General features: G+C 36.6%; 1 protein-coding gene across 10 annotated transcripts in view; it reads left to right on the top strand.

Moving 5' to 3' along the window:
* TBC1D5 (TBC1 domain family member 5) overlaps window positions 1–22,045 on the top strand; it is a 536,588-nt gene that overhangs the window by 432,485 nt on the left and 82,058 nt on the right. For all 10 annotated transcript variants that reach the window (XM_042999057.1, XM_042999056.1, XM_015539905.2 and 7 more), the window contains one exon: window positions 13,396–13,481. In XM_042999057.1, the coding sequence (XP_042854991.1) occupies window positions 13,396–13,481 (86 nt within the window). The remainder of the gene's footprint in view (window positions 1–13,395; window positions 13,482–22,045) is intronic.

The following is a 22,045-nucleotide window of genomic DNA, read 5'->3' as shown; positions in this document are numbered from 1 at the left end:
ATTATTTGTTGATTTTTTAAAAAAATTGTCTATTGCTTTCTGTGTAACCTACATACAGATAAAGTGAGAGGGTTCTAGAAATCATTAGTCATTAAATAGTACAGTCTAGAAAAAGAAGTTACAATTTAATAGCTGACAAGAGCTCTAAAAATGACAAAATCAGTTAAGTTCATTCTTTCCTCACTGTGGTGCACAGTCCTCCCTGATTTCCCTGAAGAAATCATATCCCCCTATTGCGCACTCTGATGGCACCATACACCTCCTTTTCTAAACATTCAGCACAGACTCAGTCCTACGTTAATATATGTACTTATTTGATTGTCTCATCCTCTAGTATAAACTCCTTCAGGGATTTATTTCTGGGCTCTCTATCCTGTTCTGTTGATCTGTGTGTCTGTTTTTGTGCCAGTACCATTCTGCTTTCATTAGTGTAGCTTTGTAGTAGATCTTGAAATCTAGGTTTGTGGTATCTCCAGTTTCGTTCTTTTTCAAGATTGCTTTGTCTGTTCAGGGTCTCTTGTGGTTCCATACAAGTTTTAGGGTTATTTGTTCTAGTTCTATGCAAAATGCTATTAGTATTTTGATATGGATTGCATTAAATCTGTAGATTGCCTTAGGTAGTATGGACATTTTAACAGTATTTGTTCTCCCAATTCATGAGCATGGAATGTCTTCCCTTTTGTTTGTGTCATCTTCATTTTCTTTCATCAATGTTTTACAGTTTATGTAAAGGGGGCTAAGGTCTTTCGTCTCCATGGCTAAGTTTATTCCTAGGTATTTTATTCTTTTCGGTGCACTTGTAAATGGGATTGCTTTCTTATTTTCTCTTCTGATTCATTATTCACGTAGAGAAATGCAACAGATGTTGCATGTTGTATGTTGTTTTTGTATCCTGCAACCTTACTGAATATATCTATCAGTTCTAGTAGCTTTTGGTGGAGTCTTTACGGTTTTCCATATACAGTATCCTGTCACCTCTGCAGCTATTTCTTTAAAAGCCAGACTCTGGCAAACTCTTTGGTTTACCCAGTCCATTGAGCACATACCGGGTACGAGACACTTTGCTGGAGGCAGATACTATACAATTGGTGATCTGGACCTGGGGTCCGCCCTCAGTGAACTTACACTCTGCATGGAAGGTAGACATGCACACAACTAACCATAATGCAACACAAGATGAAACAGATGCAAAAGTAACTTAAAACCAGCATGCTGTCAGAATGGAGAGACTGGAGTAAAGTGGAAATTCACAAAAGGCTTCATGAGGAGGTGGTATTTGGAGCTGAGAATGAGAAGGATTTCAGAAAGCGGAGAACAAGTGAGTAGATGAGTCTAACCTGAGGGGACAGCTTACCTGAAGTCTGGTGATATGGGAAATGTCCACAGTTAGTTGTGAGTGAAAGGTAGCGTATATAGCAAATAATATGAGAAGTATTTTAGGGCCCAGATCATGGGGGTCCTTGAATGTCATACTAAGAAATTGGAACTTTATTTGATTTGCATTTGAGACCTGATTCAGAACCAAGGAAGGTAGTAAAAGAAAATCAGGCCTAAATTTTTTAAAGGTGATTCTGGTGACATTATATGTATGAATCACTGGGAAACCAGATTAGAGACTTGGAATACTCAAGGCAAAAAATAAGACATAGTCTGAACTACAGGGAGGGTCATGATCATGCAGCAGTATGGTTTTGTCATAGGAGTCATAGAGAAGGCATATTGATAGAACTTGCTCGGCCCAGATTTTTATGTTCTGGGTCTAAGGTTCTGTCTAAGAGGCAGTCTGAAATGGTGATACCAGAGATGGAGGTTTAGGGCTTTTTGTGTGGAGAGGTGATAGTGGGAAGATGAACATAAAAAGGATTGGACAGAAAGGATTGAAATTGAGGGTATATTCACAAGGAGTTACTTTGCCAGATCTGTAAGATTACACGAGTGAGTGAGTGAGTGAGTGAGTGAGTGAGTGAGTGAGTGAGTGTGTGTTTTGTAGAGAAATCCTATAGTTGGTGCCATTTAAGGCTTCCAGATGACTTTTAAGTGTCAGACTTATCTGACTTCCCAGAACTTCAAAGGCATGTGTGGAAAGAACCAGTCCTACCAGAGGTCAGAATGACTCACTAAGAAAAGTAAGCATGACACCATTTGATAGACTTTTGGTAAAAGAATGACAGCTTCAGCCAGACTTGTAAAGTGTTCTGCATGTTATTTAACCTATTATATGTGTGCTATGAGTACAAAAAAACTAAACTGAGAAAGATATAAAATACCTTTTTTCTTGTATTTTAAGTAACGTTGAAGAGATGAAGTTTTATTTTTAGTTTAGTGCAGATAAGTATTATAAAGAAGAAATCAAATGAACCCCATACATAAACCTATTATAGAGATAACTCCCAATAATAGGTGTATGGGAATGGAGTACTATGACACAAGTTAAGGAAATGAGGGCTCAAATTCTCCACACCCTTGCCAACACTTGTTATTTCTGTCTTTTTTATTATAGTGATTCTAATGGGTATCAAATAGTATCTCATTTTGGTTTTTATTTACATTTCCCTGATGACTAATTATGTTGAACATCTTTGCATGTGCTTATGGGCCATTTGTACATGTTCTTTAGAGAAATGTCTCTTTGGATCCTTTGCCCATTTTAATTGTGTTGTCATTTTATTCTGACAATAATAATAATAATCTGAGTTGTAAGAGTTCTTTATATATTCTGGATTCACGACTCTGATACATGATTTGCAGATATTTTCTCTCATCTGTGGATCTTTTCACTTTCTTAATGGTGTCCTTTAAAGTACAAATGTTCGTAATGTTGATGAGGTCCAACAAATGATGAGAGTGTTGGTGCCATAGCTAAGAAATCATTGCCTAACCCAAGATCATGAAGATTTACTCCTGTGTTTTCTTCTGAGAGTTTGATAGTTTTAACTCTTACATTTAGGTCTGTGGTCTACTTTGAGCTAATGCTGTGTGTGATGTGAGGTGGGCTTCCACATTCATTCTTTTGCATGTGGGTATCCAGTTGTGCTTTTTGAAAAGACTGTTCTGTCCCCCATCAAATTGTCTTGCCCCCTTTCAAAAATTAATTAACCATAAATGTGAGGGGTTCTTTCTGGACTCTCAGTTCTGTTCCATTGATCTGTTTGTTCTTAATGCTAGTACCACACTGTCTTGATTACTGCAGCTTTGTAGTAAGTTTTAAAAATCAAGAATTACGAGTCCATGTACTCAGCTTAATCTTTTTAAAGATATTTTTTGCCATTCTGAGTCACTTGCATCCCCACATGAATTTTAAGATCCTCTTGTCAATTTTTGCAAACTATTTCTTTTAAAAAATATTTACATAAAAAGAATTATACTTTGCTTTTTTTATATTCCCCCCCTCTTTTCATCTTTAAGTCATCTCTCAAGGGTATTCTAAATACAGTGTCCACCAGGAAATAAGAGCTCTGTGCTTCTACGTAGAATAACTACTGGAGAAGGATGGCCTCCAAAGATTCCTCTTAATCTAGATGGGTGATTACTTAAGTCCTTCTCATATTCCTTTCTGAATCACAACAAAGTATGCAGCTCTATTTCCACTCACTGCTTCACCGTTCTAACCAGGGGTATCTTGGACCCCAACTAACTGATTCGATTCTTCAGGAAAAAAATGAGCTCCTAAAAGTTATCTCTGTGGAGCATTTATGGCTGTGGACTAAAAGAAAGTTCAGCTGCCTCTAAAACAAAACAAAACAAAACAAAACAAAACAGTGGTGAGTGGACAGCCCCACTTATGGAGACCCCATCCGTAAATCTGGGAGCTATCAGTTGCTCCACACCAACAGGGGAGTTAGGGAAGTCGGAGAAGCTAGCACAGAAAGAGTGGGCTCTCCAGAAGTAGACCTCTTGCTTCACCATAGTCAAGCATTTCCTCATCCTCCTCACCCTCACCACCCCCCACAACGTCGCCTCACTTCTCATTCATTCAGATAAGGTACTAGATGCTACCCGGGGTGAAACCTGTACTTCTGAACAGCCCTACTCCCAAATAGTGTTTCTCTCCAGGCCGGCATTCACCTGGTGCTATACAGCTATGCCAGTTGTTAAAATATTGAAGTACGTTGATGTCAGTGGTTAGAGAAATCCAGTGTCTGAGGGGTTACAGCCTGGCACCAGCAGCAGCTCTCCAGACGTCTCCTCCTGGCTCCCAGTTAGCCCTGATTGGTCTCTGCCTGTGCTACAGCAGTTGTTTTGTATTTGACTATTACCTCTGCACACATTTATACAGTGAAAAGGGTTGATAAACTAATCCAATGGTGTCCTTCAGACCCTGGCTTCCCAAGAAGAAAGCTGTTACCCAAAGCCACCTTTCAGGTTTCTGAGAAAAGCCCCCACTTGGTGTGTGGATGGAATTCAGGGCTTCTAAGAACTTGGATAGGAAAGGTTTATTTTTCCACTTCATTTTCACCAAGCCCTCACTAAAATTTAGTATTTGCTTCAGCTAGGGACAAAGACAACAAACCGCACTAGCAGTGACAGCACCCGAAACATTTTCACTAGTAGCAATCACAGATATTTTGTATCACGTTACGGTTGATGAGCATATCTTGAAATGCCATTTACATTCATCACTACTTCTAAATTGTAGTAGTGATTAGCCAGCCGCTATATCTTATTTAATACATTAATATAAAAGTGCATGTCACTACGTTATAGATTTGTTCGATATTTTGATTACTGTATTTCAACATAATTGGCTTCCTTTATAACCCTATTTATTTTATATATTTAAAAGCATTATTCTGAAAAGGGGGCTGAAGTCTCCACCAGAAAACAGAGTAGTCCACAGCACAGAAAAGATTAAGGACCCCTAGCATAGACTGGCCATGTGAGCAGCGTGCAGTTGATGTGCTAGTTATTATCACTGGATATTGGAAGGGGTGTGGTTTTAAGACTGACATGTATCCAAAGTTACTGATTAAAAAGAAAATATTTTATGACACTATCTACTCTTAAGAGAAATTCATGTCTGATACCGGTGTTCTTTTTTTACAACGATACCTGAAATCCTGAATAAAGTAATCAAGAAAGGCAAACATCCATCTATAGGAACTCTTCTCGACGGTCTCTGTGGTCTCACTTGACATACTTTCTTAAGTAGGGATTGCTGTTACTCAGGAGAATATAACTAGTCTGGGTGTTAGTTATGGTTGTTGTCTGATTTCTTTCCTCATTTTGACATTTTTAAAATTCAGTACTGATACTTCATTGTTGTACTAGGAAGCATCACAAAAAATACAGTGTACGTGAATGACCTTCGTGAGAGTGGATTTATATAATAAATGAATGTTTTTAATTTCAAGATGTTTCATCATTGAAACTACCCCCCAAATTGCAAAGAAGTGTGGCTGTGTGAGGCTTCCTTTTACCAGGCTCAGTGTGCAGGACTTTAGTTTTGGTTGCCTTGACAATTGCAAAGCAGGTAATGAAAGGGCAGAGGATAGGGACAAGAAGATGGGAGCAACATTTCCCAAACCAGGGTTCTCATTCCCATAGGATCATGTAGACTTCTTCTTGGGAGTTCAAAAGCCCTAAAGCCAGTTTTAAATTGCCTCTGTTCTGATGATACTTTGTTTAAACTTACTGTAACATACCTAAGATAACACTTTACAATGATAATTTCTCTAGCAGAGATTTTAGCTTCTAAGTCACAAATTGGAATATTTAGGAATATTTTTTGAGATTACCTCTTTCCTTTTTCTTTTACATCATTGAAGGCTGGGAACCACTCTTGGGCAAAGACAAATGGGTTTCCATATTTCTTTAAACCATTGAAGTAACACTTCTCCCCCATTCTGCTCACATTTAAGGAAAGAAAAAGGTAAAGAGTTCAGTACTGCTAAAAAGAGCTAACCAACTATTTAAAAGTAATATTTTGAGGCCCAGTTTTAGTAACAAAGAAAACATGTAGACCTAAACTACTTTGCTATGCACATATATATATATATGTATATACATATACACACACACATATATATATATATATACATGCATATATATTGGGGGGCATGTTAATCTGGCATCTTTCCGCATGCTAAATTCAAAAATGTAAATATATTTTAAAAAAGGAAAAAATTGTATTTCTCTTTTGGTGTCTATTTATTGTGTGAAGCTACAGTCGAGCATAACGCACAGGTGGTTTAAAATGCTTCTCTGCCATCTGAGATCTCGGCTTGCCAGGGTATAGATGGGGATGTCACTTTAGGGAATTGGGCTTATTCAGTATGTAAAATGAGGCTGGCATGGGTTCAGAGGTTTTGTCTGTGTCTTTACCCAATTAATGATTTTTTGCTTCCCCCCCCTTTTTTTTTAACTTTTTTAAGGCCTTTAAATTTTTCTCTTTTTTTAAGTTTTAATCCGTAGATGCGTAGATTAGAACTACCTGAATATTTCTGTCAATTGCACTAACCTTCTTAATACCTAGTATTCATAATACATATTTCCTATCAAACTACATCAGAATTGTCAATATATAAACCAGAGGTCACTTTAATTCTGTCTGGTATTGAAATAATAGTCTAATTTATAACCTTGTCACAAAGGTTTATTTTCTTTTTTTGGTGAAGATCTACGTTAACTTGATGAATGCATTTTGGATTTGTAATAGTGGGGAAAAAAAAACTAGATTTTATTTTTCCAAATCTGATATTTTGTGAGCTTTTTTTATTACCAAGTATTTGACATTTAATTCATGATATGGATTGTTTTAAAGAAAGAAAGGAAAAGTGGTTTAGGTAAGGAAGGTATGGTTCAGTATACTATTTATACATAAATATGTGTAGTAAAATGAGTATTATCTCAATAACAATTAATGTAAAGAGAAAATGAACTCTTGGATAAATGACAGGGAAGGAAATAAAATGCAAGCCTAGGTTTGACAGCAGTATCTAGATAATACCGCTCATCTTATTTTTATATATATTTTTTCTTAAGTGTGAATTTTGTGAGCATTTAGGATCATAATGTCTGCCTTTTTGATCCACTGTGTTACTGTATCTAATTTTAATGAAGAGGGCAGTATGTGGCAATAAGAAACAGAAATAGTGAGACCTTTGTGGACCCTCTAGCAATCAGTGAATATCAGATCGCAAATTTCCCCAGCTTTAATTACAGGCAAAAGAAAAGATAAAATTAGCATTTTAATATAGAAATATCTTAGGCTTTAGGAGAATTATGATAAATCTAATGTTGCCTAGCGAACCAAAGAGGGAATATTACAACAAACTGTCTCCTTAGGAATATTTGTTTAAATAAAGGCAACAATACTTCATCCTTATCTTTTTTTGGATAATTATCACTATTTCAGGCTGTTCTTTGTTCCAGGTTTAAAATACCTTTAGTTAAAAAAAAAAAAAAAAGTAATTGGCAGTGTTTGTTTTCTATAAAACTATAAGAAGGGAAAAATTCTGTTTGCTTGGCACTAACAGGATAATTTCAGGGGGAGTTTTTGCTCTTCGGCTCCAGTTCACTGGTGCCGTGGCATCCCTGTTCTTGGAAGCATTTGGGTTATCTCGTTTCACTTACAGCCTACTAAACTGACTCCTCTTCCATGGCTGAGGTTTGCCCACCTGTCTCCCCTAAAACACCTGCAACATATGTTTGCATAACCCTGTAATGCCTTGCCTTTGGGGTCCTAAGAAATTCCCCCAGAGCTTTTTGCTTATAAACAGCTGAGCAATTCGTTTTTCTAATGACGGTTGCTTTTCCCCCAGCATTGAGGCAATAACATATTCACTAAAATAAGAGTCTCATTTTTCATCAAAGAGAAATGTTCGACATATTTTTACAGTGCTGCTTCTCCTCCTGAGCTCTTATTTTTTTCCCCTTTTCTAATCTGGCTGAAAATTAAGCGTTGGTAGCAAGGTAATAGGGGAGTGAAAGCGAAGTAATTCTTCATTTGTCAAATATTTTGTTTTCTTCATGCCAAACATACATTATATTGTAAATATAAGTCAATCTTTTCTGTTAAACAAGTGCTACCGGAACGTTATCAGTTTAATTTAATGTAAAAATTGTGATCAATAAATTATAGAAGTGATAATAATTTGGACATATTGCAGGAGATCGCTTTAATTATTACAACCTTATAAGCTGGTAAGCAAGTATGCACTAATACGGTTTTACAGTTTTTTTTTATTTGTAAATATACGTACTCTTATGCTGAGAAGTAAAATTGCATCGTTCCCCACATAGGAGATCCAGTATGCATGAGAGATTTTCCTAAATATGCGTTTTGCTTTTATTTTTTTTTTAATTTTTTTTTTAACATTTATTTATTTTTGAGACAGAGAGAGACAGAGCATGAACGGGGGAGAGAGAGGGAGACACAGAATCCGAAACAGGCTCCAGGCTCTGAGCTGTCAGCACAGAGCCCGATGCGGGGCTCGAACCCACGGACCGCGAGATCATGACCTGAGCCGAAGTCGGACGCTTAACCGACTGGGCCACCCAGGCGCCCCGCGTTTTGCTTTTAAAAAACACGTTTGATAAAAATCCACCCAAATTTATTTGTGATTTCCAGAAGTACAAAGCACCACTTTCTCTACCTACGGTTATCATGAATTTTAAGTTGTCAAACTGTCAGATCTGCTCTCAAATTAAAAGTCTGTGTGTCAGTGTTCAGTGTTACCAGAAGATAACCATAGCTTCCACTTCATTGAGTTTTTATCGAGTGCCCAGCACTGGGCTGTGCGCTTCGTGTTCATCGTCTCATTTGATTCTTACCACAAGTGTGCAGTGAGGGAACTACAGCTAAGAGTGTAACCGGCTCCTCACAGGGGCCCTGCTAGTGGGTGGAGCAGGGGGTCCGAGCAGGGGCCTCACTGACTGCTGATCCCTTGCCTCCCCCGCCAGGCAGCCTGTGCCTCTAAAGCAGATGAGTGAGGTTATGTTTACCCTACTTTAACTCCTAGTGGTACATTCATGAATTAGAACTGGAATCACAAGGGTCACTGCAATTGCGTTTCTTCTGCTCCTTTTGGTTCTACGTGTGTTTGTAAATAGCCAGCCCTATGAAAGGCATTGTGTTGTTCCAAGTTCTGAGAGGAATACTTTACACTCTTTTCCTTCTATAGTCTCCATATTACAGTTCATACGGAGATAGTCGTCTTCAAATGAGGATGAGCTCAGTTGAGGGACCGATCTAGAAAGTACTATTTGTAATGACTTTTGTTGGATGAGTTTGATTCCACCAGGCTGAGAACAAGGAAAACTGTCATGTAGCATTTTGTAGTTAATTATTCCTGTAGCATCTTTTGGTTACTTGTACTTAGTGTGGGTTAACATTTAAATATTTGTGTACTACCACACAAAGTGATCATCAACTTAAAATACTGAAATATTCATGGGGGGAAGAGTGGCAGAGGGAGGAGGGTGATGTGCCGATCTGTGACTTCCATTATAGATTAGAGCACAGGGGAGTTGTCCACCGTCAGAAGTCATACTCCGTAAGGGACAGGGTATTTGTTTTACCTGAAATTACATTAAGGAGCAGCTTACTAGCATATAACACAGACCTCAGAAGTGTAGAACGTTAACTGTAATGGAGAGGTTAGATAGATTCCGATCGGTTTCAGCCCTTACATTCATTGATTGCTGTCCTTTAAGTACTGTTTGTAAATTGATTTTGTAATCATGCCAAATTAACAAAAGCATTTTGGAAATTCACAAGTACAGCATGGGTTGGGTTGGGTTTTCGCATATACTTCTTTCTAAGCCACTTGTTTCTGCTTCTGTAAGTCATTCTGTCCCAAGGCTTTAAGATGCCTCCCAAAACCCAGCCTGTCTGTAGAATGGGTGGGATTTTCAGCATTATTCTTCTATTGAAATAAAATAAAATGCTCAAGAGAAAGCTTTAAAAAGAGCTCCAACAGCTTGTTAACAGAGAAGAATTGAGTGAGTGGTACTTGGCAGTTAACTAGCTACAATCTTGTAGATCTTTCTCCAGTCCATCCGGGTTGGTCTAGGAAAGGCATGGTAAACTCAGGGTGAACTGAATTTGTGGTTTCTGCATCTTCACCTATAATTTAATATAGACTTCCCAGGTAACGGAACGTAATCGGTATTCCTCATACACAAATCAATGTCAGTTATGATCACCATTTTGCTATCTTTTGCCCAAAGAAAAATTCACCAAGAGTGTGTTTCTTTTGTATAATACACATTGGTTTGGAAAAGCCTATAATAGTCAAAATCCTGTCTGTATGAAAATGCATTTAAAATAATTAGCAATTTTTCCTGCCCGTGCAAAGACATACTATTAAAGCTGTTGACATCACATGTCCTGCACGATGAAAAATTATAACTGTCATGGAGTCCAATCTTTCTTACATACAGAGCTTTATATATGTACAATTCTACTGGCTCATATTTTAGAGGAAAGTCCAGATATTTAAAAACTAAAAATCAGAACTGTTATATTTCTATAAAATTTTATTTGTAAAAAAATCCTTTTAAATATGAAAAGCGAGTATCTCTTTACTTTTAAAATGTTTCACTTGCATAAAGTTAGAATTATGCTCATTTAATCCGATGCCCCTAAGGACACCATTGTTATCATTTTGGTAAATAGCTGTGCGGAAGGATATCATTCCAAAATTTCTTGACTTTTTCAAACCTTATTCAGAAGAGACAAAACGAACTTAATTAAAAGAGAAGAATTACAGGTAGATTGAAGAGCTGTCAGGACTGAATCTTAATGTATAGCAGCGTTTGTGCCCTTTTTATGGTTCATGTCTATACATGTTGATTTTTGTAGCTACACGATTTTTTTTATGTGTATGTCAGACATTTAGTTCTGTGCTGTCCATTACAATAGGCGCAAGCCACATGTGGCTATTGAGCACTTGAAGTATAGCTGGTCCAAATTGAGATGTGCTGTAAGTGTGATATATATAGTGGAGTTCAAAGACAGTACAAAAGGAAGAATGTAACAAACCTCAATGATTTTTATATTGATTACATGTTACAATGACAACATTTTGGATATAGCGAATTAAATAAAATACTACATTTAATTAAACTTGTTCCTATTTTTTAATGTGGTTGCTAGAAAATTTTAAATCACATATGAAGCTTGCATTTGTGACCCACGATGTATTTCTGTTGGACAGTCTAGTCCAGATCATCTATCTGTTGACATATTTATGTTTTAGTAATAGCATCATCTTCTCATAAAATCCTGTTCGATAACTTTCAACTATAACCCCTGATTTTATTTTCTTACATTTCAAATGCTGTTTTTCAACATCATCTTTTGATTCTTTTTTTTTCTTTTTTTTCATCCCAGTACAGAGATACTTTAAACTGCCTCTCGCTTTGATACTAGTAAGTCTCCTAGGAATTTAAATAGGCCTCTGTGAAAGCAATACTTGAGCCTCATTCATATGTTCAAGTTAGATCATTATTCCTAATAATGGCTTTAAGTGCTTAGATACATCAGCACTTCGTGTCTTGAATTGCTTGTCATTTCTTTATGAAGATGTTTCAAGAACTTGCTCCATGCAATCCCTTATTTCATTGTTTTCTAGCAAAAAGTAACATAATCTTTTATTAGTTTGTTGTTGGGAGTCAGAAGAAGAAAAGCCTTTTTATTCGCAAAAACAAAATGTATTTCCAGGTAGTGAGAATCTAAAGAGCAAAATGAGTCATGAGTGATAGTCCTGCGAAAGTTATTTTTTTAAATAAATCATGAATGCACCGGCAATCTGCCAGTAGCTTTAACCTCTATTTTATTTTCCCATTATACTTGGGTCCAGGTTGTCATCAGCTACCATGAGGAAACCTGTGTAATTCCTAGAGAGAGAAAAGTTGCACTGTTAGACTTAATAGTATGGTAGTCATGGAAGCATCAGTCCTCTTCATCAAGGCAATTCAGATTTGATTATTGTAGAACTGTGTTGAATACCAAACCAGTGGAGTAGTAGCTGGAGCTAAATCAAGGGATTGTCATTTTTGTCAGATGATTAGGGCTGACTTGGAAGAGATATGAAAGGGTTGAGCTGTGTAAATATTCTCTTTTCAGCAGAAAAAGAAAAGGTCCATCATGGCCATTAAGATGCAGATTGTTAGCTTGATGAATTTCAAACTATTTAACCTTAGCAATTATACACCCCCGCCTACATACAAGTATATCAGTGCCTTGGGATTATGGCTCCAAGGATTAATATCGAAGTGTATTGGTAATTTTCTATTAAGATGAAATGAAGCCTTTCTATGTCTAGATAGAGCTCTCAGAGGACAAGGCATGCTCTAGTTCAAAGTCCTACTCATTAACCTGAATTATAAGTTCAGGTAAACCCTGGAACACACTTATTTATAAGTTTTGTCAAACTTTTTAATGAAAAATATATGTAATTTAACATTTTAGAGATGGTATTCGTTTTAATTATGATATTAACATAGTAACCGTTTTGTAAACTAGAATTTATTTAATTTTTATTTGCCTGTGAGGGGCTTGATACATTTAAATAATGGACACATTAAACGATGGTAACATATTTAAATTGACAAACCTGACCTAATGATTTCAGGACATTTTTGCAATGTTTATGGATAATATCAAATGCCAGAAAGGCCAGTGTATCGCTGTTGGTATGAAAGTGTGCATTGGTCAGTTTGGTTTTCTATTTTGATGGTACTCTGCTAATGTTTCCACTACTTTGGTACTTGTTAAACTCGTAAATAAGAACAGATGACATAGAAATTTCTAACTTGAAAAGAATTGCTGAATTCTAAAATAACACATTGGTTTTTGGAGAAGAAAGACTCGGTGCGCCATCTAGTGGGCATGTTTAGCATTCTGGTTATCAGAAACTAACGGCGATTTTTTTACTCTTCCTCCAAAAGGCAGCTTTCTTAACACTTTGTATCTCTCAGGCATTAGGCCTAGATTGTTCTTGAGTTACATCTCATATAATTTTTCAGTTTTGTCATAATTTTATCTAGTTGTATTTTGGAAAGTCATAGTCAAAGTGATCAGAATCATCAGAAATAAATCTACTTATCTTGAGTACTGAGAAATGTATAGAATTGTTGAATCATTGTGTTGTCCATCTGAAACTAATATAACACAGTACATTAAGTATGCTTACAAAAATCTAATGACAGAAATAAATCTTTGTGAACTTTGAGACAGGTGGAAATAAAATCTATAAGATAATTTCAGTGTTTAATCACGACTAAGATCAGTTAAGGTAAACTTCAACAATGAAAGCAAAACCCAAGCATGCTAACTATTGAACTTTGTTATCATATGTATTCTTTCTACAAAAACAGTTGTCTTTGTTCTTTTATGTCTTAATGTGTAATTTAAATAGCTTTATACATTTAAATTTCTTTTTTCTGTAGAGAAATCCAAGACCAGTGACTTACCAATTTCATCCAAATTTAGATTATTACAAAGCACGGGGAGCAGACCTCATGAATAAAAGCCGGTAAGTGCCCTTTCTCTGATGAAAGTTACAAGCCACAAAGATATTCTCTGAGATTTTCAGGAATTTTTACACATTTTCTGACAATGAATTTAGAGATTTTAGTATATCAGTGGGCAATGACATCTTTATTAAATAAATCATCTGAGTTTTTTTTTTAAGGCATGAGAAAATGTATACATTGATGTCAGTGGTAAGAAGAAAAATAGAAGAGTATTTGTTATAATTTGAAGTTAGGCAACTTCATTTTTCTAACACTAATAAACCTGAATAAATTGCGTCTTTATCTCTTTCCAGATCCTTGCTGTTGATTGAAAAGAGGCAGTTCTATAATATATTTTTAAATTATTTCAGTAACAAAATTAAAATTGGGTTTCCCAACTGTCTTTAGAACTACACAATATGCTTATAAATGCATCTTGTGTGTGCATTTGTGATTACATACATAGAAATTTTAAGGGTCACTGTAGGAATAAAAAAACATTAAAATTCTACTTTTAAAAGAAATTAACATTGGCATAAAGGGTTGATGAACAGTTTTGTTCTTTCATAATACTGTACTCAGATGTCTCAAGAGTTAACTTGTCAAACCAGAACCATCTCAAATTAGAATGTAATTTCAAAGTTTACTCTGGAAGACTAAAATGTTAGTAATGATAAATGCTGCCAAGTTGTCCGAATTTTTTTCCGTAAGCATTTTGCCTATGTGCTAGCTTTTCTTCAGTAGGATTCCAGCAACCTAAATATACATCTATGGAGTAAACACACATAATGTGTTCTGCTCTTACTTGGAGAGTTAAAAAGAAGACATAATTCCTGCCACATAGAAACTCATAGTCTAAGGGGTGAGAAGAAGTTTATGGGAGAGCAGCTAAATTGAAACTTGCGTTCTGACCCCTGTTTTAGTGTTATGTTATTTTTAAATTACCCATCCTTGATTGAAATCTGTGACAGACATACTTTGATGTACCGTATAACTGTGACCCTGGCTCTATAGCCCATGAGGCTCTTCTCTGAAGCTCTTTTTTGTTCGTTTCATCTGATTCTTGTTTCACTAATAGAAAGCTATTCTCCTTAGTCATTTGTTCATTTAATTTAACAATTTTTATTGCGCGCCAGACTTTCGTTATTCTAGGTGTTGGAGATACTCAGGGAACAAACCAGGTAAAACCCCTGCCCTCAGGAATCTTAATAGTCTAGTCACTTGTATTTTTCTCTGTCGTGTCAAGTATTTAGTTTTGGTATGTTTAAAAGAACAAGGTATTTTAGGTACTTTCTTTATATAAGATTTTTCTAGCTAGAATCCCTTCTTCTCTCCCCTATCCTCCCCTACCCCAGCACCGCCATATTAGTTTCCACACAACAGCCAAAGAACTCTCAATTTACAGAAGATTATATTACACCCCAACGTAAACCCCTCCAAAGGCTACCTCTTACTATTGATAATCCAGTCTTTTTCTTGGGCCCGTTTTCTACTTCTGTAACCTTCTCTCCTTTCACTCTCCCCTTGTCTTAACTCCCGTGCTTGCACTTGCTCTGCACCTTTCCTTCCCTCCTGTTTTCTTGCTTCTGCATGATTTGGGGCTCAGCCCAAAGGTCATCTCAGAGAGGCCTCTCGGACCTGACTATTTTCTTTTTGTCTCCTTCTCAGTAACCCTCTACCCCATTGCCCAGTGTCATTTTCATAGCGTTCATAACTCACTGAAACTGTAGACTTCATTTATATGTGTCACCTGACTCCCCAACTTCTACACTAAAATCTAAGCCTCCTGAAGGCAGGCATGTTGTCTTACCGCTTGAGAGCACTGAGGAGAATGTCTGGCATAAGGAAGTTACTCAACAAATATTTGTTGTGTGTGTGTATACATGCATTATCTTTTTACGTTTTTTGATGTCTACCTTTTGTTCCAGAAAAAGAAATGGACTATATACCCTTTCCTCCCCGCCCCCCCCCCCCCGCACTTCATGTTTTATCTTTCTTCTGTTTAGCCTTCTGTCCTTGCATTTTTCCTCCCAAAAGATCAGTTCTGTTTTAGCATTTTCTTGTGAGCACATTGAGATTCTTGTACAAAGTATCATTGTGATGACTGGAAGGAAGGCTTTTCACCAGCTCTGTTTTAATTTCAAAGCTTAAAACTGAAATGCAACCAAATGCAAGGTGGTATGTGAAGAGCACATCACAGATCAGTGGGAAGAATTAATAAATGGTGTTGGGAAACTTGATGAATCTTTTGAAGAGGTATCAACCCATAACCTTATCATACACCAAACAAATTCCACCAACAAATTCCAGCTAAATCAAAGTATACTCAGGCAAACATCACGTGTCTATCTCACCTCTAGTTACTAGAAGACTTTTTAATCTTAAACGTAATGGAGGAAAATCACAGTGGGAATGACTGGTGCATTTTACTCTGCCACTATTTGTAAGTAGATATGTCAAAAATAAAATAAACTGAATCAAAAGGTAGATGGAAAATGGGAAAAATATTTGTAGTGTAAGTAACTGAAAAACCAGTAACATTAACTTATACAGAATCTATGCAGTTCAGTAAGAAACTTAAGATCCCATCTCAGTGGCCATTCTATCTCATGCCATGTTCTGTTGGACCCTCCTTTTCTGTTAATAAATTTTGGAACACCCTCCAGACTTCTGTTCTTCACTGTACTCATTCCCTAGAGGATCACAGCCCAGGTTCATGGCTTTACATACCATTTATGACGGAAGGGTCCTGAATTTATATCTTAGGATGACCTCTTCCTTTGAACTCCAGATTCATATGCCACTTACTAAGTATTTCCTCTGGGATGTCCCATATGTATCTCAAATTTAATACTTGCCAAACTAAACCCTTGATTCTACCTCCGCAAGTCTATCACTCCTCTGTGTTTCTCCAGCACAGTAAATGGTCAACCCAGTTGATCAAGCCTTAGAATCACCTTTGACCTGTTTCTCTTACATCACACATCAAGTCCATCAGCAAATCCTCTTCTAAATACATCCTGAAAGAAATCACCTTTCTCTCTGTACTGCTAATACCAAGTCACCACCACTAGTTTCTTAACTAGTCTTTTTACTTTCTCCCTTGCTTATAGACCCTTTTTCTACATAGCAGCCAGATTAATGTAAGTCAGTTCCTATCACTCTGCTACTCAGAGCCATGCAGTTACTTCCCAAAATATATAGGATAAAATGCAATGCCTTTTCGATGGCCTACAAGGTAAGCCCTGCTTGATCTGGCCTCCTGTCTCTCCAACCCCATTTGCTACACCACCATACTTTCTGTTGCCTGTTGGACTCTAGCCACACTGACCTGATTGCTATTCCTCAAGCAAACAAACATGTTCCCACTTCAGTAGCTCTGAGCTTGCTTTTCTCTATGTCTGGATTCTCACCTAAGAATCCCCATGGCACACTGCTATTCACTCTGTTCCAGTTATCTTCTCTTCAGAAAACTTCTCTTTGACTCCCCTATCTCAAATAAGGGACCCCTTTACTCTGGTTTCTACTTACTGTTTTTGTTTTTGTGTTTTATAGCATTCTTACTACCTGAAATGGGAAAAACATTATTGGCTTGTTTTTTGTTTTTATTGTTTGTTTCTTGCACTGAAATGTAAACTCCACATTTTGTCTCGTTAACGTTATATCACCAGCACCTAAAATAGTGTCTAGAATATGGTAGGCACTCAATGAAAAAATTTCAAAGAGCAAACAAACATTCGAAAGGCTATCCAAACTCCTAATTAGTCAAAGAAATGCAAATTAAAACAACAATACAGTATCATTTTCACCTTTCAAATTAGAAAATTGAAAAAATAGGGGCACCTGGGTGGATCAGTGAGTTGAGCATCCCACTCAACTCTTGATTTTGGCGCAGGTCATGGTCTCATGGTTCCTTCATTCGAGCCCTACTTGGGCTCTGTGCTGACAGTGGGGAGCCTGCTTCATATTCTTTCCCTCTTCCTGTCTCTCTGCTCCTCCCCCTTTGCATGCGTGTATGCACTCTCCCTCAAAAAAAAAAAAAAAAAAACTTTAAAAATATATATAAATAAAAAATAAATGAGCCAGAGATGACTAAGTCCCAGAGATCTACTGTATAGTATAGTGCCCATAGGTTATAATAATAATGTATTAATTAATATATATTAAAAGTTTGCTAAGAGGGTTGATCTTATTCTAAGCATTTTTATCACAAAAAAAATAAAACAAAGAGGGAGAGAGAAAACTTTTGGAAGTGATGGATATGTTTATGGCATAGATTGTGGTGATGGTTTTATAGATGTTTACTTATCCCCAAACTCATCAAGTTGTACACATTAAATATGCACAGTTGTTTGTATGTCAGTTATACCTCAATAAAGTGACTTAAAATAAATGAATGAGTGGGCAAGCTAGTACTGGTGAAGGTGCATGGATACCCTTAATTCTTGATAATCTTGCCAAAGAATTCTTCCAGTTCTGTATGTAACCCTTATAACCACCACGTTATGGCCTGGAGGTTTGTTTACCATGTCAGTATCACCACTTTATCCATCATCAAAAGCCCCTGTAGCTGTGATACCATTGGTAAAGTCCATTTCACTCTTTAAGGCCAAAGATGCTCTTACCTGGCTGGGCCCTTCAGCCATAATTAGCCTTGCAACTACTTTCTTAGCTGTTTAGAAGCTATTAAAGAGTTAATGCATTGGAGCTGTCACTGAGTAGCAAGACAGAGATGGGAAGGATCCAGAGGAGTATATATACTCATGGGGGAATCCCCAGCAGTGATCAATGAATAGAAAATAGACAGGAGACAGGCAGACACCTGAAAAGCAGGGACGTAATACCTGCTATATCTATGGTAATGGACTTCTATTTGTGTTGCTTATCCAAATAAGGGATAAGGATGCAAAGATGACATGTGATTTCATGGATAAGAATATCTCTAGAAATCAAGAAGCCTGATTTCTCGTCTCTGCTTTACCATGGATTGCTATAATTAAGTCTTTAAAAGCAAGTGCCTAGGTATTTTAGTGGTAGATTTTCCATTACGTGTGTGCATAATATTCACTGTGCTCTGATTTTACTTACTTGCAAATTTCTTTTTAAAAATGGGAATTGACATTTTCTTATTCATTCAACTTTTAAGCTCGGAACGACAATTTAACACTCAAAGCTCGTTCCAATTTTGTCCTTAAATAACCAGAAATTGCTGCTATAAAAAAAAATAAGTACATCTAATTTGTGACCAGTCTTCAGTGGAACCTATCAATCTATTTAGGAATCTGTAACTCCTAAAATGCCCAATTGAGTAGTCGTGGAACAGAATTTCATAGTTTTTAAATACTGCAGTTGCTTCTATTAAGAGTAGAATCACATACCTTCTTTATTCCAGAATGGTCATGGATTTTCTGTTTGAAAAGGACATAACACAATTTCTCAAAATGTGCAGTTCTTTCTGCTCCACAGAGGTGATCCGATAACGGCACGTGAGTGGTCAGTAGTGCCTCCAGAGCACATGACACTTTATCTAGTGGTGACTGTTTACACATTCCACAACTGTAGGTCTTTTTACTTAAGCAGTTTCATATCACCAAAATTTTAGAGATAGAAAATACCAAGCTTAGTTCATGATCTCTCCACGCATCAGCTCAGCAATAACATTCTGTGTGCTAACTATGCCAGCTTTCCTCTGCACCCCCATCAGAGCTTAAACAACTTAACTCATATCAATGATGAAAGAATCCAGAATTATAATTCTGGTAGATGGGCCTTCTGCAGAAGGCCTCTTGCCAGAAACCCTACATGAGATCCTAGAGGAAGCGAGGCTCCAGGGAAAGAAGATTCTAATAAAGAGAGTACCCTGAGCTCTTAAGATGCATCCCACATTCCTTAGCTGGGCTCCATGTGACTAAAGCGTGATGGCATCCAATCCATTCTTACCCTAGGAATGCCTGGTGACTAATAATTCTGCATCTCTCCTTGGGATTAGGATCTGCCTCAGCTTAGAAGGGCTCCTTCCTCTCCAGGTCTGGCCTCACTAGAATGTCCTGAGAAAGTGCAGGGTTCCAGGAAGCACAAGGATCCTTCCAACAATCTTACGTTAGAATATGACGAACATCATGAGAGCAGTGACCACATCTGTCTCATTCATTGGTGTTGCTTCAATACCTGCCACAAAGAACAAATTTAAGTATTAGTGAAATGAGTGCTTTTTAGCTTCAGTTGTAGAATAACTCATATTGATGTCACGAGCCACATCTTAGAATCCTCGTATTCCTAGCACTGTACTCGGTACTATTTATAATGGTTAGTAAATATTTTAGTTTAATGATTAGGTAAATAAATACTGTTTTGAATATCTAAAAGACATGATAAAATTCTCCTCAACAATTTCCATTTTACATGGTCAACAAAATTTTTTAAATTAGGCTTTATTATATTTACTTACATAATGACTACAATTGTTCAGAATTATTTTATTGCTAAAATATGGTAAAGAAATAATTGCTAATAATATTCCCCAAGCTATAAAGCCAAGAAGTCCATGGTTATCAGTATTAGTAGTTAATTGGCTAATTAGAATGTCAGAGAACCCTGATTTCTATATAAATGTAACTTTGTGATACTTTTGTGCTCAAATAACTAAAAGTTTGTGCTTATAAGCACATCTATGTCTCAAGTGCTCTTTCTGTCATATCAAAGAGTTGTTACTACCCAACCAATTTAGATAAATTGCTAACACTGTCTCCTATCTAATCCAGAGTAAATAGATTTTTCTCCTTTTTTAAAAAATTTATGCATAATTTGTACCAGTACACAGATCCGTAGTATTCTATCTGATGAGTTTTGACAATTGTGTATACCCATGTAACCTCCATCCAAAACAATATATCTGGCATGAACATTTCTTTCACCTGAGAGTTCCCTCGTATCCCTTTACAGTCATTTGCAACCACTCATCCCGAGACAACCACTGTCTGATTTCTGTTACAGTATATGTTGGTTTCGCCTTTTCATGAACTTCATATAAATACAACCAGGCAGTGTGCACTCTTTTGTATCTAGCTTTTATTTTCGTTCAGCATGATGTCTTTGCAGTTCGCCCATATTCCATGTATCCGTTCCTTCCTTTGGATTGTTGAGTCGTATTCCATCATATGAACATACAGCAAGTTGTTTATTCTCTCGTTGACTGAGTTATTTCAAGATTTGGAGTATTATGAATAAGGCTGCTATGAACATTTCTCTACAAGTGTTTTGATGCTGTTGTTTGTTGTTAGTGTTGTTTATAGATGTATGGTTTTCTTTCTCTTAGGTAAACACAAATTGCTCTATACGATAGATGAATGTTTAACTTCATAAGAAACTACCTGTTTCAAAACAACCTGTTTTGAAAGTAACTGTATCTTTTTCTACTCCCATTAGGAATATATGGGGTTTCCAATTGCTTGCATTCTTGTACATCATTGTATAACATTAGTAATTGTGCATCCTTGCCAACATTTGCTATTGTCAGTCTTTTTTATTTTGTTTACTCCAGTTGATAAGAAAATGGTATCTCTTATGGCTTGCGTTTTTCTGCTGATTAATGATGTTGAGCATCTTTCATAACATATCACTGATATATAGGTCTTCTTTTATAAAGTGTTATTTCAAGTTTTTTTTTACCTGTTTTCAATGGGTTATTTGGGGTTTTTTTAATTCTAGGAATTCCTTATATATTCTGGATAGGATTCTTTGTCAGATATGTGTACTAGAAATATTACTCCCTAGTGTATGGCTTGTCTATTCATTTTCTTAATGATGTCTTTAGATGATCAGGAAAATTTTATTTCAGTGAAGTTTCTTCTTTCAGTTTCTTCTTTTATGGCTAGTGCATTTTGTTTCCTACCTGAGAAATCTTTGCCTCCCTTTAGTCTCCATTTTTGATGGTCCCCAGACCCTCCTCAGCTTAGTGACTCACTAGGACTCACAGCACTCTGCACAGCTGTTCCACTCATGGGTACTGTGTGTTATGACAAAAGGATACAGACTGAAATCAGGAAAGGAAAAAGTTTGTAGTCTAGTAGGAGAAACTAGGTACAAGTTTCCAACTGTCCAGTCCCAGTGGAGTGCTTAAGTCTCCCAGTAGCAATATATGACAACATGTGATAAGTGCTGCCGCTAGGGAAGCTCACCCAGGCTTGCTATCCCTCAAGGTGTTTTGGGGTTTTTTTGTTTTGTTTTTTTTTAATTAGAGCTCTGTCATGTAAGCATGAAGCAACAGTGTGACTAACGGTATGATATAGAAACCTCAATTTTTATTTCTATAGATAAGTCTTAGAGAGTTTATCTAATGATTGTATACACAGCAATCAATACATATTTATTATTCTTATGTTAGTTTGACAAATGTTATGAACGGTGTTCAGACCTAATTAGGTAAGCCCCCTATAGGCTAGCTTATATCCAACCATGCATTAGGCCAGCCTTTTTATCCCTAAAAGCACTACTCCTTTTGCTTCATGACACAGTAACAAAAATGTATCTTCCACGTGCAAAATAATCATAGCCTTATAGATGAAAGGAGTACATTTCACTCAAA

Source organism: Panthera tigris, chromosome C2 (assembly GCF_018350195.1).
Source record: "Panthera tigris isolate Pti1 chromosome C2, P.tigris_Pti1_mat1.1, whole genome shotgun sequence".
Lineage (NCBI taxonomy): Eukaryota > Metazoa > Chordata > Mammalia > Carnivora > Felidae > Panthera > Panthera tigris.
This window is presented reverse-complemented; position numbering and strand designations above follow the sequence as displayed.